We start from the raw sequence: 19,265 nt of genomic DNA, 5'->3' as shown, positions 1-19,265 counted from the left end.
TTGCATTTCAGGATCACAGCTGGCTAGTCTTATTTTTCCTGGTCCAGCTCTGCCCTTGTTTTCCTCACCCATAAATTTCACTGCCTACCAGACAGAAATCACCAATTGGAGCTATAATTGACAACTCAAACAAACCATGTCTGAAAACAAAACTCATGACCTTTCCTTCACAAACCTGCCTGTCCTCTGTGTTTCCCATCTTAGTTCATGGAACCACAATTTACTTTATTTCTCAAGCCAGAAACCTGGGGGCCATCCTAGTCTTCTCCTTCACATCTCAGATCTAACTTCCCACAAAATGCTATAGATTGTATCCTTTTCCTGAATTTGTGCACTTCCCCTATGCTCACTCCCACTTACATGAAAAATATGAGAAATAATCATGTATCAAAAACCTTTCTTTCTACTTAAAATATTTTATGTAGCCAGAAATAACTAACGTTAGCAGCTTACCTCCATGCTGGAGGGCACGTTTCTACATTCACAGAAACAATTACTCTTACATTCACAGGCAGTGGATCTATCAGCCATTTCATGTGTTTTTCAACTTGCTTAAATATATAAAAACAAAATTCCATCTATTAATTTAAAATATTCCAAAAGCTTTCCAATTAAAATGAAATTCTCATTATATTTCTCATTAAGGATAAAATCTTATTTGGGGATTATTTATCTCAGAATATTAGAAGAACAAGTGGTAAAACACTACCATCACTGATCTGAATTCTGGGCATGTAAGGAAATGTCAAAGCCCTAAAACTATGTCAAAATGAACAATATTTGCTAATTGTGAAAATATAGTTGGTCCTTCCTAACAAGATACAAGTGTCTATTGGCATATATATATGTTTGTGTGTGTGTGTTTCTGCATTATCCATATGCTTCCTCTCTATAAATTAAGCAGAAATAAACAAAATCAACACTTTTTTCTCACAAACATGATTTAAACATCTGTCATTACTGATATTTTTGTCTCTTTCTGAGTGTATCAACAGGTTACAAGGTGAAAACATACCTGAATTTGATCTATAGAATCAATAATGATGATGATGCTGCCTTGATGACGGGCAGAGAGTTTTTCCAGCCAACGTGGAAATTCTTCCAAAAGCTTAGCAGGATCCAATGACAGAGCAGATACTGACCAAGAATGCTGCATCAACTACAAGGTGAGAACACATACAAATTAAAGCAGCTACACTTTATCACACAGCTGGTGAGAAATATTTCTCTCTCTGCATTTTAAACCAAAATTGTCACCAGAAGGACCCAATAGCATTAAATATACTTTTACCCGTATGCAAAACCAAAACAAATGGGTAATACTGAAAATCAGTTTATCATCAGGTCCTCAACTTCTGAATCTAAATAAAAATTGTAGTAACTAACTCCAAAAATGGTATATTCTACCTTTAGAGTCAGTCGTTTAATAATCAAGGAAGCCTCTGAGCTGGTTGACATGGGCCTCCCCACAAAATGAGAAAGAATTAGTGTGTTAGGGGAATTCTTCTGTTGTAATTGGATCCTGAAAGAAAAAGACCTTTTGTAAGAATGATAAACCTCCTTTACTGTCAACAAAAAAGAATCCACAATGCATGAAGCATCAATTGCTACCTGTCAGTAATTACACGATCAGTTAATTTTGAATTAATGTGGGAAACTTCCATTTTTACTCCACTTCTAGATTCTTTTAAATAAACCATTAAAAATTATAGCTTCACTTTACTTACAAGTTGATGCGACTAATGTTAATCAAAACACTATACATTTGAGGTTAAAGTATTGGTAAAATGAACATTAACCTAGGAAGAAAGAAGTTTCTATGGTAAGTACAAAATTAATATTTTGAAATATAACTTTGAATAAAAGGGCAATAAAAAGGAAATACCATATGGTAACTCCTCAATGTAAATAATAACTATGAATGAAAGGAAACGGTCTTACCTCTTGTTTTTAAATAACATGAGGGACTAAATAAGAATTTATCAGCTTAAAGGAAACTTAGTCCATAATTTAAAGAACTAGTTTTATATTCATAGTAAAGATTATCCTTTATTTTTATATTCTGTATGATTTATTTCACTCTAAATAGTCTGTCCTATTTCAAATATTTAAAATCCCAATTAATCTTTAAAGATGAGCCCAGTAACTGAAAATAAAGGTACATGCCTCTATAATTCACCTAATTCCCTGTCACACTGACCACTCCCTTCAGTTCAGTTCAACTGCTCAGTCCAACTCTGTGACCCCACGGACTGTAGCACGTCAGGCTACCCTGTCAATCACCAACTCTCAGAGCTTGCTCAAGCTCATGTCCATTGAGTTGTTGATGCCATTCATCTTATCCTTTGTCATCCCCTTCTCCTCCTGCCTTGAAACTTTCCCAGCATCAGGGTCTTTTCCAATGAGTCAGTTCTTCGAATCAGGTGGCCAAAGTATTAGAGCTTCAGCTTCAGTATCAGTCCTCGCAATGAATATTCAGGATTGATTTCCTTTAGGATTGACTAGTTTGATCTCCTTGCTGTCCAAGGGACTCTCAAGAGTCTTCTCCAACACCACAGTTCAAAAGCATCAATTTTTCAGTGCTCAGCTTTCTTTATGGTCCAAATCTCACATCCATACATGACTACTGGAAAAATCATAGCTTTGACTAGACAGACCTTTGTCGACAAAGTAATATCTCTGCTTTTTAATATGCTGTCTAGGTTGGTCATAGCTTTTCTTCCAAGGAGCAAGCATCTTTTAATTTTTGTGGCTGCAGTCATCATCTGCAGTGATTTTAGAGGCCAAGAAAATAAAGTCTGTCACTGTTTTCATTGTTTCTCCATCTATTTTCCATGAAGTGATGGTACCAGATGCCATGATCTTAGTTTTCTGAATGCTGAGTTTTAAGCCAGATTTTTCACTCCCTCTTTCACTTTCATCAAGAGGCTCTTTAGTTCCTCTTAGCTTTCTGCCATCAGGGTGGTGTGATCTGCATACCTGAGGTTATTGATATTGATATTGACCACTCCCTTAGCTCTGACCTATATAATTTATGTGGGCTTCCCTGGTGGCTCAGTGGTAAAGAACCAGCCAGCCAGTGCAGGAGACTCAAGAGACCCAAGTTCGTTCCGAGTTGGGGAGATCCCCTGGAGAAGGGAATGACAACCCACTCCACTATTCTTGCCTGGGAAATCCCATGGACAGAGGAGCCTGACAGGCTACCATCCATGAGGTTGCAAAAGAGTCAGACTTAAAGACTAAACAACAACATAATTTATGTACACAATCACAAATGCTATTCCTTTCTCATTCTGCATCTTCTCCCTAACATTCAATTTTTATATTTCTCAGGGCATGAGTTTGTTATTTTACTCTTTTTGCTTTTTTAATATTCAATACAGGCCTTGCAGGAAGGTAGACATGCAATAATTCACTTTGTTGAATGAGTTCAGTAGTTCAAATGATGACAACAATAACTTTTTAATTGCACTGCATCATACCACTTTGATAAAAGAAGGGACTTTCCAGAGCCTGGTCCTCCAGATACAAGAAGGGGTGGAATTGGTGCTGGTGCTGCCACAAGATCATTAAGGCGCTGGTAGTACTAGAAATAAAAATAAATTTAAATTGTGAGGAAGAACATGCCTCTTCAAATACTAAACAGAGTCAATTTCCAATTATCCTCTGAAATCAGTGGAGAAAAGCTGTACGAAAAAATGAAATCTACTTTTAATCAGTAGTACCCTCATAATTGCTTATTTTTTATGATTGGTTAAATATGTCCAAAGGAGTAAACTAAGAATGGGCCCCAATTTCTTCTGCTACAGTATTAATGTAAATTAATAGGTGAGGGGCAGCCTTTCAGATCACTGTGGGGCTTTGCACCATTCAGATGTTCTGCAGAATGTTGCAGGGAGGCTACTGTATTACCCTGAGCTCCTGAACCTTGGAAAGAACCACAGAAGACCTTGAGGGAATCATCAGCAGGCATCCTATATCTCCTGGTCAGAAGAATACCTGTTCTGAAGACCATCTCAGTTTCCAGGGATTCCTGAGAAACAATGAGAAGGCCTTATCTGAAGCCTTGGAGTCACTGAACTCACTACAGAGAATCAAGTTATGACAGGTCACCTAAGATCTTTTTGAAATTGAGTGAATTCTATGCAAAGCCCAAGAACTCTTATTTCCGAGGCCTTCCCTGATAGGAAAACTTGGTTCAGAGCTGAAAAGGAACTTGCTCAGAAAACTGCAATATCTCAGTTGTTATAAAGGAGTTTCCAAAGTCATCTTGGGGGTTAGGATGTTTAAGTGTACCAGTGGTGTAAATGATAACTGATGAGGAATCAAAAGAATGTATAATAAGCAGTTTGTGTGAGCTTTAGGGTAGCAGAGATTTCTAGCAATTACAATAAATAATTACTTAGTATAGTTTTTCAATCAGTTTTTCTGTTTGTTGTATCATATTTCCCAGGAAATCAAATATTTCTGATAGAAATGATGCTTCTCAAGAAACAAAGGGCTTATTTGATTTATGACCTCATAAACCTCGTAAATTGTTAGGTTGTATGACCTAACAATTTAGTTCACGGCTCCACCTAAAGTCTAGGTGGCTTAAAGTGGTAAAGAATCTGCCTGCCAATGCAGGAGACTCAAGAGACCTGGGTTCAATCTGTGGATCAGGAAGATCGCCTGGAGGAGGAAATGGCAACCCACTCCAGTATTCTTGCCTGGAGAATCCTACGGACAGAGGAGCCTGGCAGGCTACAGTCGATAGGGTAGCAAAGAGTCAGATACTACGCAGCACGTACACAGAGTCTTTTTATAGACCTGTGTTTCCCAAATTAGGGCTCCTTGCCACAGAAGAAAGCATAGGATTTATAGCCTGAAGACCTAGGTTAAAATCTTACACCTGCAATCTACACTCTGTAGGCTCATAGGCAAACTATAATCTGAACCTTAGGTTCTTCAATTACAAAATAGTGATATCTTGCCTTCCTTATGAAATAACAATTTAACATTACCATGTGATAGGTACTGTGTCAAGTGCTATATGTGCAAGATCTGGTTTAGTCCCCCCAACAACCATGTGAGATAGGTTCTATTAGTCATCCTCATTTTATACACAAGAAAGTCAAAGCTTAGAGCTAAGTGGCTTGATCAAAAGCCATAGTGAGGAAACAGTGGAACCAAGACATAAAACTGACAGTCTAAATTATAAAAGCCATTAAAAGTTCTATAAAAACATAGCTGTTAGTGACAGTTACCATAATATTCTTTAAGATATTCTTTTATTAATTTTTAAATATTAAGTGCTTTTTAAACTTGAAGGTAGATTCTTTGTACACTTCTAGTCTTGTTTATTCACTTAGATATTTAAAGACGCCGAAGGACAGATCTGCCTATTGCATTAACTACTCTGCTTTGTTTTCTGGATGTTTGATATTTTGATTCCTCTAGGAACTGGAAGAATAGATAGCCTTACTATTTTTATCAGGTTTCCCAGGTATATTATCTTAGAGAATTGCAGATGGTAGCATAATAAACATATAGTTGACAAATCCTAATCTGTAAAGAGGGCTTCCCACGTGGCACTAGTGGTAAAGAACCTATCTGCCAATGCAGGAGACATAAGAGACATGGGTTCAATCCCTGGGTTGGGAAGATCCCCTGGAGGAAGGCATGGCAACCCACTCCAGTATTCTTGCCTGAAGAATCCCATGAACAGAGGAGCCTGGTAGGCTACGGCAATTAGGGTCACAAACAGTCAGACATGACTGAAGTGACTTTGCACACAAGCACAATCTAACTAAACATGTTTGATGTTCATAAGTATATTTGAATCTCACTTTTTTTCACATGATACAAACCTAAGCACATGTCTCAACATAAATAATTAAGCCATGAGGAAGTTACTAACATAGTCCTTAACCTTGACTATAATTAGATTAAACCACAATTATGTTACAGCTTTTAAGTGCAACTGATTTTTGTTGGAACTGTAAACCTAATGCTTACTTTCTCGAATCCCAACTCATGGGCTGAATTTGAAGCTTGCTGAAAAGCTTCCATTTGCTCTTGTTCATCATGTATGTCCCACAGAACATCACCGAAATCATCTTCTTCTGGAATAGAATCTTCACTGCCCAAATCCTTGGTGTCCAGGTCTGTGTTTTCAAAGCCCAGGATGTCCTGAACACCAAGAGCAAGCACGCAAAAGTGAATGAAGGAAGTGAAGACCTTGTACAGTATAGTCAGCACACAGGCCTAAGGTGGCCCTCATCTACCTTGGAGGGTAAGTTCAAACCTATGGCCTTTTATGGGACCTCCAGGGATCAATTTGTAACTATAAAATTAAGCAATAGTTTAAAAATAAAAGTAAAGAAATATTAGGGCTTCCCTGGTGGCTCAGACAATAGAAAATCTGCCTGCAATGCAGGAGACCCAGGTTCAATCCCTGGGTCAGGAAGACCTCCTGAAGAAGGGAATGGCAACCCCTCCCAGTATCCGTGCCTGGAGAAATCCATTGACAGAGGAAGCTGGTGGGTTATAGTACATGGGATCGCAAAGAGTTGGACACAACTGAGTCACTAACAGAACAACACAAAGAAATATTAAAATAATAAAAACAAAGACCTCTCTCTTTCATTAAAGTTAGAGGGAATCTGGTTTTTGAAAAATATTACACAATAGGGTTGTATTTGGCTAGTGAACGATTTTAAAGACTGTGCTAATGTCTAAGATATATGCTGCTTTACATTTTTATAAGAATGTAATTACTAAGATAGAGTTTTTTGATGTTAAATATCTCTGCTGTGATATCTACTCGTTATACTAATCACTGAAAATATATTGTCCTACAAGTGGTAAAGTTGGTGAGTATGTCCATTTTCATTTATTACCATTTATTCTGTTTAATTCATCTTATTTCAGGGCTCACTCTATATCTCCATACTTAAACACGAGTTAATTTTTAAAAAATAATCTAAACCCTTACTTCTCAAATAGGGTTCCCAGTACCCTGAGGGAGAGGTCAGCAGGTAAGAATAAACACAGGCTAAACATCTTCTTGTGCCCATTTTACTTGAAGATAGGAAACACTTTTTATTATCATTATTAGCATTTTTGCTGACACATAATTTTAAATGATTTTTAATACTAATAAAGACAGGTAAATATCAAGCAAAATATTTAACTCATATAAAGTTTCAAGATAATCCTGAGATACCATAGAAACTTTTAGTTTGAGATGTCTCTGTGATCCATGACCTCAGACACACTGAGGTATATTTTCACTCCTCTCTATGGTTAGGAGGATAGTAAAATCCATCCTGAATTTTTCTGTTTACAAAAACTCAAGGTGCACACAGAACCTGAGGAAACTCTCTACTGAACAGGACGAACATTATCCCTCAAATACTTGCTTTTTACCTACCACTTTTGTAATCCATTTTATACCTGATGGGTATTAAAGAATCAAACCATTTGTGAGCTCAGAGATACAGATACACGGTACTGGGAATGTCACAACAATACTACAGGATGGACTCTTGCCAGAAATAAGGGCACACAACCCAGGTATTGTTTTCAAAAAAGCAAACAAGTGATTTTCTCTGGAAAACTCAATTATATTGAAATCAGTCAAGATATTTGAGATGAAATCTTACAGGGAATGCATATTTACCTGTTTAATAATCTTTTCTACATAAATATAGGTTTTATAGACTCCTTCTGCAGGATCTCCCAAGTGATCAATGATCTAGGGGGGGAGAAAAAGTTTAACAACAAGCAAAAGCAGTACTAACAGGAGGAGGAGGTGGTACTGAACATTTTCACAGGCTTATGTGTCAGGAACTGTTCTAAGTGCTCTATGTGTATAGCTCACTTAGCCTCACAACCCTGTTATTCTCTCCATTTTCTAGAAGAGGAAACTGAGGCAAGTTCAATACCTTGTCTAAGGTCACGCAAGGGATTTTTTGTGAACAATGTTGCAAATAAAACAAAAAGTATGCTTTTTTTTTTTTTGGTTCATGTGTCCATCTGGAAAGGTGACTGGTATTGGTGATGCCAAAACTCTGTCCAGGACCTGGTATCACCACTGAAAATCCACCTTGTCTGGACTGATGCACAAAGCTGACCATTGTGACATGAGAGAGCAGGAACCGACTAAGGGCCTGGATAGGTGGGATGGTATGTGCTGGGGCCTGGTAGCAGTGTCTACATCCCTGGGTGTGCTGCGAGGCCATGGAGCCTCCATCTCTGCCTGCAAACAGAAGCAGATTTTATCATGTGGAGCAAAGACTGTGGAAAGTATTCCTAAGTTTGGCTTGATTTTATCTCACAGCCTTGGGGGAAATAATTTTTGTTTCTTTCTTCTTGTCCTGCAACGTCAACACGTAGGCTCATATAAAAGCCCTCTCTGAATATTGCTTGCTTTCTGCATATGTGTTTTGGAAGGGTAATCAGGATAACCTGAAGAAATGTGGAAGGGCTGGGGTCCCTGGTTGTGGGCAGGGGGGACCAGACTTTCTTTAGTGGGAGTTAATGGGGCTTCCTCTGCTTTTCTCTGTGGATCTGGGGCCTAGGTGGTCAGCAAATCTGTGGGTTATTTATAGAATGATCTAGAGGAGTGGTGGGGGGAGGGGGCCATGTGCCAAGGCTGAGGGGCCTTCACCTGGAGAGCAGGTGGGGGTGCAGAGGACAAGGTACCCCCACAACTGCCACTCTGAGCTCTTTCCCTGTTTGGCTGGGGGGCTTGGCCCAGGTGAAAGGAATAGTCTTTTTTTTTAGGAAAACTCCAGTGGCTGAATTCTCATAGTTTTGTTTCAGGTAAAAACTTGCAGATACCTTGCTAATCACTTCATCTTTTGGGTTATGAACATTCCAAAGCTAGGCAAAGCCAAATACCAGCCTTTACTGTTTTAATCACTCTGCTGAATGTCCCTTCTCTTGATGTCCTGAATGGCATTTTTTTTTTCTTAAACACACAGTCACACACACATAAATTAAACAGCTAATTCATCTTATGTATTTCTGTACCATTCAATATACATAACATTCAAAATCCATCTTTATGCCAGTAAAACTACAATTCTACAAAACAAAGCAAAGAAGTTTAGCCTACATTTAAATTTATAATCATAGTAGAGAGATTGTGACTCCTATATAAAAAAATTCAACCTGTGGTATACTAATTTTTAAAAGTAGTATCTAGAGAATAAGTAACTTCACTTATAGCATCTGGTAATGTAGACTGGTACTAAAATAAATTAAAATAAGATGAAATGGCTCTGGAGATTAACTATAATAAAAATGTACTCTTTTTTCCTTAGACTCTTCACTGTATTATGCTGACCTCAAGAAAAATGTTTGTATTCACATTTGATCTCATTTTTTGGCTGGACATACAGAAACAGAAACTTTGTGAAAACCCTAGAGTTATTTAATTGCATTCTTATCATTAACTATAAACATTTACCAAGTTATCTCAGCATGCAGTAATGCAAAGCCTGTAATCTCTATTCCAAAATACATTCTGCTTTGCATCTAGGGATGATCAAATCCTTCTCCCATCAGTTTTTGGCTTTTCCCAAAGCCCTCAGAAATGGTTACCAGGAAAAGGCTCTTCCTTACACTGATCCTTGGCCAATAATAGATAGAAGGACTCTGTGCTTGAGAAAAATGCACAGTAATGATTCTGATTTGTCCACTTACCTATCATACACTTTTTAGGTATATATCACTATTTGTGTCTCATTCTCTCATAGTCCACAACTGATCTCTTAGTAACTCTATTGACTCTGTCAGTTTATCCAGAATCCTATCACTTCTCATCACATCCTTTGGTCTGAGCCACCAGCCACTCTCGTCTGGATAACAGCAGGAGCTCTCCAGCTCTGACCCATCCACTGCCCTCCCTTCAATTCTCTACACAGCAGCCCAAGACAGCCTGGTCACAACAGCATTTCTTCCTCTTTGGTTAAAGTCCTTCAGTGGCTCCCCACCTCTCTCTACGTAAGGAAAACCAAGGTTTTTCAGGATTGGCCCCCTGTGACCTCTCCTACTCACGTCCCCTCACTCACTCTGCTCCAGCCACACAAGCTTCCTTCCTTTCCTCAAACATGCCAGGCTCACTCCCCCCTCATGGCTTTCGTCCCAGCACACTGCTCTCCCAAGAATGTTCTTAAAAACAACCTATGAACTTTACCTTGGCTTTGCTGGTCTTGTTCAGGTTAGAAACTTGATCAATCAGTTGCTGGACAGAGTTAGAACTGACTTTCCCATCCTCCAAACGATGATAAATTAATCGTGGTTTGCCTTCGGGGTTTTTCAGAAAAGCTTCTTCACAGTCTTCCAATAAAAGGCTAGATTGGAAATCAGTATTTCTTGTGCTACACTGCACTGTGGCAGCACACAGATAGTCTATTTACCTAAGTGCCAAGAAGGGGATTTCCTACAATGACAAGTGGCCAGGAAAGGCCCTGCTGCAGAACAAGTGAAACTTTCCAAAAATGGATGCTTTTTATAGCTTTGTTCTAGCTTATATTAAGTACAGTATATTCACTAGCAGACAGACTAGACAATAGCAGACAATAAACTGTGCAATAAATTAAATTTAAAATCATACATAACTTTATTTAAATATAATTTTTTTAAAAAAAACTTCTCAAAAATACTGTTAAACATTGCTCAAAATAATGGACCAGACTCATAAGACTTTGCAAATCAATGGAAAACCTAATTCCGTTTACAATTATATAATTCTCAAGTTAAAACACAAATATTATCAGCCTCAAGGTTTCAAGATTTTCTCTTCTCTAGTTCTTTAGCCTTTACTCATACAATAAATGACCTGAATCCTTATACCCCAGATACATTGTAAGAAAGATCCAGAGGTAAATGAGAAAGGCTAGGCAGCCAGTAAAAATCTTGACCAAGGTAAAGGTTAAAAAGAAATTCTGTTACAATGTACTATAACTATAACTATAGTTTGTACTATTCCTATTTAAATTCTAGAAATCTTATAGACTATTAGCATTTTCTATATCACAAGGAAAACTATAAACAGTTTCCCTTTCTAAAAGGCATTAAGTCAAAGTTTGTCTAGGGAGGCAAATAAGTGTGTATATACAAGGGAAAGCCATTATACGATTCAGAATTTTCATTAAAAAACTAAAATACCAGCCCTAATATAAAACAGAAGAAAAAACAAAGAGGAAAACCGAAAAAAAACATGGTTGCAAAGATTAAAGAATTAACGAGAAAAACAACAAATGACATATACTATGGTCTGAGATAAAATATTACCCAGATGTTAAATATAAAACAGGATATATTCTTAATAAATATAAAAACAAAACAAGAAAGGAAAACAGGGAGGGGAGGTAAAGAACTCCAACTGGAGGAAATCAAGTTGAAGGAATCCTCAATCTTGTTTTGGGAAAAGGTTCCTTGACCAGGTGGTTCCCCAGCCACCTCGCCTCTGGCTATCCAGACTATACTCTATAGTCCTAAGGATCAAGGATGGGTTATACTGCAGAGTCTCTAGTAAAGCTTAGGGCTCCAGACACTTCCATACACAGTTAAAGTCAGAGTTGGTCCTCAATAAAAACAGGAAAAAATGCTTTGGAAGGATTAAATCCAATCAGAAAGAAAGTATAGAAAGAAAACTTAACCCCTTATTTTACCTTCTATCTATCCTATTCTGTCTTCTATCTATATATCTAACTGGTTAAAAAAAAAAAAGAACAACTTTGTTTGCAGATTAGATTCGTTGGTGTGATTATATTCACATTATAATAAAACTGCTCACTTTACTGGATTTAAGTAGTTACCTCCTCAGCAAATTAAAAGTATGATTTAACACTTGTACAAGTGTTCAATTGCCTCTCAATCTGTACCTGAACAAAGAAAATAATGAAGGTTAATGCTAATTACTGAAATCAGGGGTTACCACCCTTTTCTGTGAAGGGTCAGCTAGCCAGCATTCTAGGCTTTGCAGGACACACTGTCTCTGCTGAAATAATCAACACTGGTGGTACACTGTGAAAGCAGCTGTAGACAATACACAGAAAGGAACGTATCTGTGTTCCAATAAAATTTTATTTAAACAAACAGGTGACTGACTGGATTTGACTTGAGGGCCATGGTTTGCTAACCCCTGATTAAAATGATCTTACATTAATGATGTTAATCTTATAACCTATCAAAAATAAGCCTAACAGTGTGAAAGTTTTTATTAATATTTAAGTATGGAAAGTCATAGAATTTTTTGAATTTCAAGGATTGTCTTTGATTATAAGAATGCAATTAGAAAGAGAGAACAAGATAGCAGAGGAGTAGGTGGATGTGGCGTATATCTCTCTCCACGGACACATCAGGAATACACCTTCAGACACAGACGTGTGTGCAGAACATAAGCTGAGAGCAGACAGGAGTACCAGACCACCAGAAAAGAATATACAGAACCACACAAAAATTCAGTAGGATGAAGGAACTAGGAGGAAAAACAGGAATGTTAGTAGGACTGGAACTGCCCGCAGTGGGTGGGGGAACTGAAGCAGGGGTCCAGTCCACACACTGGGGCAACTGTCTGAGTCAGAGGAGAAACATTTATGAGAGTGAACCAGCTGACCTGTGGCAGCCTGAATGCAATGAGAATCAGACAGTCCTTGCCGCAGCCATATGCATCCTGGACAAGGACGCAGGTCCCCTAGAAGGTGCAGCCAGGCAGCCATGGAAGCAAGGCAATACTACTCTCTCTCCCACAGCCAGCATCGGCAGATGAACAATAGAAAGAATGGCCCACCAAGCCCTTGACGCACCCGAACTAGAGTAGGACGCCACCCAGGGTGACTGTTTAAGTGCCTGACTCACCGATCTACAGAGTAGGACCCCAGCCTCTATGTACCTGACGCACTGAACTACAGAGAAGGACCCTAGGCAAGGGAGCCCTCTAAGTGTCTGAATGGGTGGAGCTACAGAGAAAGACTAGCCAAAGAGGCCTTCTGATTGCCAGCTACCAGAGGCTTGAAAAAAGACTCTGATAGGGCCATAACTCTGGCAGCGAAGGCAGTTTGTGAACCTGCACACTTGGCACTGCCAAGTCCCTGCAAACCAAGCATCTGCACCACCTTCATGCTAAACCCTCACGTGGGCAGAGCTGCCACGAGCAAAACAAAAGTCTTGCCTCTATGCACACGGGGTTGCTTTGGTTATATCCAACTCTTTGTGACCCTGTGCACTATGGCCTGCCAGGCTTCTCTATTAGCGGGGCTCTCCAGGCAAGAATACTGGAGTATTGTGGCCATTACTGGTTGCACTCTTCTAGAAAACTATATTTCCTGCTGCCCTAGCTGCCAACTCCCCTGAGTACCTGGTGCTGCCAGAACCCCTGCAACCCAAGCAGCTGTACCACCTCTGCAACTGGCCCTCTCTGGGACAGACCCAAGTCCTCCAGGGCAGCCTCAGAAGCAAACCCCAGTGGACGACCCAGAGAGGTAGAAATAAAACCACAATTGAAACTCAGGGGCAGGGTGCCTAAGGAAGAAGACCCAAAACCTTCCCACTAGCTATACAAGTTGCAGATTAAATTCACATGAACAACTAGGCAGACTGTGTGTCTATGGAATGTATAAAAGGACATTGAGAGCTCCCACAAAAGAAAACACACTAGTTCTGATAGCTGTGGACAATGGAGGCAAGAACACACAGGAATAAAACCAGATTAGAATCTGAGCTGCCCCCATAGCAGGTCCAGAGACCAGCACAGTGTTGGAGGGTATCCTAGGGAGGTGAGGTGGGCTGTGACTCCCAGTGAGGGAAAGGATCTTAACAGCAGTGACTCAAGAAAAACATTTATTATTCTTATGTTTTAACTTGTTTGGTACTTTCTTTTGGATTTTTTTTTCTTTTTCCTTTGTCTCCTTTTCTGTCCTTTCCCCTCAACCCATCCTGTTGTAGTTGTTGATTTTATTGGCATCATGAAATCTAATTAAGCTTTTGATTTTTTTTTTTTTCAATCACGATTTTCCTTGTTATAAACCTCTGCTTCTATGTTGGGCTTTTGCAGTTCTGTGGAGTTTTCCTTTTTTTTCTCTCTTCTTTTTACTTTTTCTCCCCCTTTTCTCTTCCCTTTTTTCCTTTTCTCCTTTTTTAATATTAGTTTTTCTAAACCTATTATTATTTTCCTACATTTATTCTTTGTTTGCTTTTCCGACTGTTCTTTGCACATTGAAGTTAAGCTTTAGTGTATATAAGTCTCCTTTTTCTACCTCTATTTAATTTTGCATATCTATTCTTTCTTTCCTTTCCTCTCAACATATTTGTTAGTTTTATTTTCATTGCTTTATTCCCCACTTGGCACCTTGCTTTAGTTTTGTTTTCTAGTTTGTGCTTTAGTTAGCTTAGTTCTTAACCGTTAGATATAATTTTTGTTTTCTTTGTTTGCTTGGTCAATCTACTGAACTTTATTTTTCTTGGACTGTTTTGATTTTGCTTATTGGTATATATGTATATGTGTATATTCCATTATTTTAATTATTATTTGCCTGATTTTGTAACTGCCATTTATCTGGGGTTCATCTTTGGTTTCTTGTTTTTGGGTATTTGTTTTAATCTCACTTAATGCCATAACAAGCCACTTGTGGAATCTTTGATCCTGACCAGAGAGCAAGCCCTGAGCCTTTGGAGTGGGAGCACTGATTCCAAGACCCTAGACCACCAGAGAACTAACCCTTGGGAGTATCAAATAGTGAGAACTCCTGCAAAGGAAACCACTTGAATACAAGACCCAGCATCACCCAACCACCAGTAGTACCCTATGAAGGACACCTCATCCAAACAACAAACAAAAATACAAACCCAGTCATCAGCAGACAGGATTACCACCTCACTCAGCCTTGCCCATCAGAGGAAATACAAACAAATAAAAAAAACTTCCCATAAATCTCACCCTATACAAAGCTTATACAAACCACTGCACCAACCATAGTGGGGCAGAAACCAAAAGGAAGAAAGAATTCAACCTTGAAGCCTGGGGAAAGCAGACCTCAAACACAGTAAGTTTAAATAAAAATAATGAAAAGGAAGAAAAATATTACACAAATGAAGGAACAAACTAGAAATACAGAAGTCCAAATAAATGAAGAGGAAACAGGCAAACGCTGAAAAACAATTCAGAATAATGATAGTAAAGATGCTCAAAAACTTTGAAAACAGAAGAGAAAATGCAAGAATCAATTAACAAAGACCTAGAAGAATTAAAGAATAAAGATACAGAGACAAACAACACAGTTACTGAAATTAAAAATAGAAGGAATCAATAGCAGAATATCTGAAGCAGAAGAAGGAATCAGCACGCTAGAAGATAAAATGGTGGAAAGAACTTCTGAAGAGCAGAATAAAGTAAAAAGAAAAAAAGAACTGAGGGTAGTCTCAGAGACCTCTGGGACAATATCGAACACATTAACATTCAAATTATAGGGGTTCCAGAAGAAGACGAGAAAAAGAAAGGGTATGAGAAAATTTTTGAAGAGATTAGAGTTGAAAATTTCTCCAACATGGAAAAGGGTTTGTCAATCAAGTCCAAGAGGTGCAAAGAGTCCCATACAGGATAAATCCATGGAGAAACACGCCAAGACACACACTAATCAAAGTAACAAAGATTAAATACAAAGAAAAAATATTAAAATCAGCAAGGGAAAAGCAACAAGTAACATACAAGGAAACCCCATATGTTTAACAGCTGATCTTTCAGCAGAAACTCTGCAGGCCAGAAGGGAATGGCAGGATATATTAAAAGTACTGAAAAAGGAAAAATCTACAACAAAGATTACTCTACCCAGCAAGGATCTCTTTCAAAACTGATGGAGAAATCCAAAGCTTTTCAGACAACCAAAAGTTAAGAGAATTTAGTAAACAAATGTTAAAGGGACTTATATAGTCAAGAAATACAAGAGAAGAAAAAGATCTGCAAAATAAAACCACAAAAAATTAAGAAAATGGCAATAGGAATATATATATCAATAATTACTTTAGTGTAAATGGATTAAGTATTCCAATCCATTCAGACTGGCTGAATGGATACAAAAACAAGACCCATTTATATGCTGTTTACAAGAAACCCATTTCAGACCTAAAGACACATATAGACTGAAACTGAGAGGATGGAAAAATATTTTCCATGCAAAAGGAAAACAAAAGAAAGCTGGAGTAACATCCTCATATCACACAAAATAGAATTTAAAATAAAGAATATTACAAGAGATAAGGAATGACACTACATAATGATCAAGGGGTCAATCCAAGAGGAAGACATAACAGTTGTAAATATCTATGCACCCAACAGAGGAGCACCTCAGTATGTAAGACAAACATTAACACATAAAAGGCAAAACTGACTGTAATACAATACGGTTACTATTGTAGGAGACTTTAACACCCCACTCACAAGAATGGACAGATCATCAAAACAGAAAATTAATAAGGAAACATGCCTTAAATGATATATTAGATGAGATGGATCTTATTGATATCTTTAGGACAGTCCATCCAAATGCAGAAGAATACACCTTCTTCTCAACTGCACATGGAACATTCTCCACGATAGACCACATATTGGGTCACAAATCAAACCTCAGTAAATTTAAGAAAACTGAAAGCATCCTGACCACAATGCTATGAGACTAGATACACAAGAAAAAAAAAAAGTAAAACATACAAACACATGAAGATTAAATGTTTCTAAATAACCAACAGTTACTGAAGAAATCAAAAGGGAAATCAAAAAATTTCTAGATTCAAATGACAATGAAAACATGACAACTCAAAACCTATGGGATGCAGCAAAAGCAGTTCTAAGAGGAAAATTTATAGCAATACAATCCTGCCTCAAGAAACAAGAAAAACATTGAATAGGCAACCTAACTCTACACCTAAAACAACTGGAAAAAGAACAACAACAACAAAAAAAAAAAACAAAAAAACCCAAACAGAGCAGAAGGAAAGGAATGATAAAGATCAGAGCAGAAATAAATGAGAAAGGAATGAAAGAAACAATAGTAAAGATTAATAAATCTAAAAGCTGGTTCTTTGAGAAGATAACCATAATTTTTAGTCAGACTCATCAGGAACAAAAGAGAGAAGAATCAAATCAACAAAATTAGAAACGAAATGCAAAGAATTATAGAGACTATTACAAACAACTATATGGCAATAAAATGGATAACCTGGAAGAAATAGACAGATTCTTGGAACAGAAACAGAAATTATGAACAAGCCAATTACAAGCACTGAAATTGAAACTGTGATAAAAAATCTCCCAAAAAACAAAAGTCCAGGACCAGATGGTTTCACAGGAGAATTCTATCAAACATTCAGAGAAGCACTAATGCCTTTCTTTCTAAAACCCTTTCAAAAAATAGCAGAGGAAGACTTCCAAACTCATTCTATGAGGCCAACATCACCCTGCTACCAAAACCAGACAAAGACAACCCCCCCAAAAGAGAAAAATACAGGCCAATATCACTGATGAACATAGATGCAAAAATACTCAACAAAATTTAGGAAACGGAATTCAGCAACACATTAAAAAGCTCATACACCATGATCAAGGTGGGTTTATTCCAGGGACGCAAGGATTCTTCAATATACACAAATCAATGTGATAAACCATATTAACCAATTGAAAGATAAAAACTATATGATAATCTCAATAGATGCAGAAAAAGCCTTTGACAAAATTCAGCACCCATTTATGATTAAAACTCTTCAAACAATAGGCATAGGAGGAGCCTACCTCAACATAATAAAATCCATATATGATAAGCCTACAGCAAACATTATTCTCAATGGTGAAAAACTGAAAGCATTCCCCCTAAAATCAGGAACAAGACAAGGGTGTCCACTTTCACCACTATTATTCAACATCGTTTCAGAAGTCCTAGCTACAGCCATCAGAGAAGAAAAAGAAATGAAAAGAATCCAGATTAGAAAAGAAGTAAAGCTCTCACTGTTTGCAGATGACATGATACTGTACATAAAAAACCCTAAAGATACTATCAGAAAATTACTAGAGCTAATCAGTGAATTTAGCAATGTCACAGGATACAAAACCAATACACAGAAATCACTTGCATTTCTATATACTAACAATGAAACATCAGAAAGAGAAATTAAGGAATTAATCTTATTCACCATTGCAACAAAATAATAAAATATCTAGGAATAAACTTACCTAGAGACAAAAGAAGTGTTCACAAACAATTATAAGACACTGATGAAAGAAATCAAAGATGACATAAACAGATAGAGAGATATTCTAGGTTCCTGGGAAGGAAGAATCAATATTGACTATACTACCAAATGCAATCCACAGATTCAATGTGATCCCTATCAAACTGCCAATGGCATCATTCACAGAACTAGAACAAAAAATTTCACAATTCATATGGGAACATAAAAGACCCTGAATAGCCAAAGCAGTCTTGAGAAAGAAGAATGGAGCTAGAGGAGCCAACCTTCCTGACTTCAGGTTATACTACAAAGCTACAGTCATCAAGACAGTATGGTACTGGCACAAAAACAGAAATATAGACCAATAGAACAAGATAGAAAGCCCAGAAATGAACCCACACATGTATGGGTACCTTATTTTTGACAAAGGAGATAAGAATATACAATGGGGCGAAGACAGCCTCTTCAATAAATGGTGCTGGGAAAATGGGACAGCTATATGTAAAAGACTGAAATTAGAACACTTCCTAACACCATACACAAAGATAAACTCAAAATGGATTAAAGACCTAAATGTAAGATCAGAAACTATAAATCTCTTAGAGGAAAACACAGCCACAACACTCAATGACATAAATCAAAGCAAGATCCTCTATGACCCACCTCCTAGAGTAATGGAAATAAAAATAGAAATAAACAAGTGGGACCTGATTAAACTTAAAAGCTTTTGCACAGCAAAGGAAACTATAAGCAAGGTGAAAAGACAACCATCAGAATGGGAGAAAATAATAGCAAAGGAAACAACTGACAAGGGATTAATTTACAAAATATACAAGTAGCTCATACAACTCAATACCAGAAAAACAAACAACCCAATCAAAAAGTGGGAAAAAGATCTAAAGAGACATTTCTCCAAAGAAGACATACAGATGGCTAACAAACACATGAAAAGATGCTCAATATCACTCATTATTAGAGAAAAGCAAATCAAAACTACAATGAGATATCTCCTCACACTGGTCAAATGGCCATCATCAGAAAGCCTACAAATA

At 37.6% G+C, this 19,265-nt stretch overlaps 1 protein-coding gene across 2 annotated transcripts in view; it reads right to left on the bottom strand.

Moving 5' to 3' along the window:
• Positions 1 to 19,265, bottom strand: part of NPHP3 (nephrocystin 3) — a 54,647-nt gene that overhangs the window by 26,150 nt on the left and 9,232 nt on the right. For both annotated transcript variants that reach the window (XR_011445986.1, XM_069565544.1), the window contains exons 7-13: positions 10,187 to 10,343; positions 7,664 to 7,738; positions 5,998 to 6,171; positions 3,483 to 3,586; positions 1,408 to 1,522; positions 1,016 to 1,159; positions 454 to 551 (exon numbers count right to left, since the gene is read on the bottom strand). Coding sequence is in view for 1 of the 2 variants with exons in the window: in XM_069565544.1 (XP_069421645.1) it covers positions 454 to 551; positions 1,016 to 1,159; positions 1,408 to 1,522; positions 3,483 to 3,586; positions 5,998 to 6,171; positions 7,664 to 7,738; positions 10,187 to 10,343 (867 nt within the window). In the remaining variant the exon portion in view is untranslated. The remainder of the gene's footprint in view (positions 1 to 453; positions 552 to 1,015; positions 1,160 to 1,407; positions 1,523 to 3,482; positions 3,587 to 5,997; positions 6,172 to 7,663; positions 7,739 to 10,186; positions 10,344 to 19,265) is intronic.

This window comes from Ovis canadensis, chromosome 1 (genome assembly GCF_042477335.2).
Source record: "Ovis canadensis isolate MfBH-ARS-UI-01 breed Bighorn chromosome 1, ARS-UI_OviCan_v2, whole genome shotgun sequence".
NCBI classification, from domain to species: domain Eukaryota; kingdom Metazoa; phylum Chordata; class Mammalia; order Artiodactyla; family Bovidae; genus Ovis; species Ovis canadensis.
Note: the sequence above shows the minus strand (reverse complement) of the source record. Positions and strands in the feature narration are given on the sequence as shown.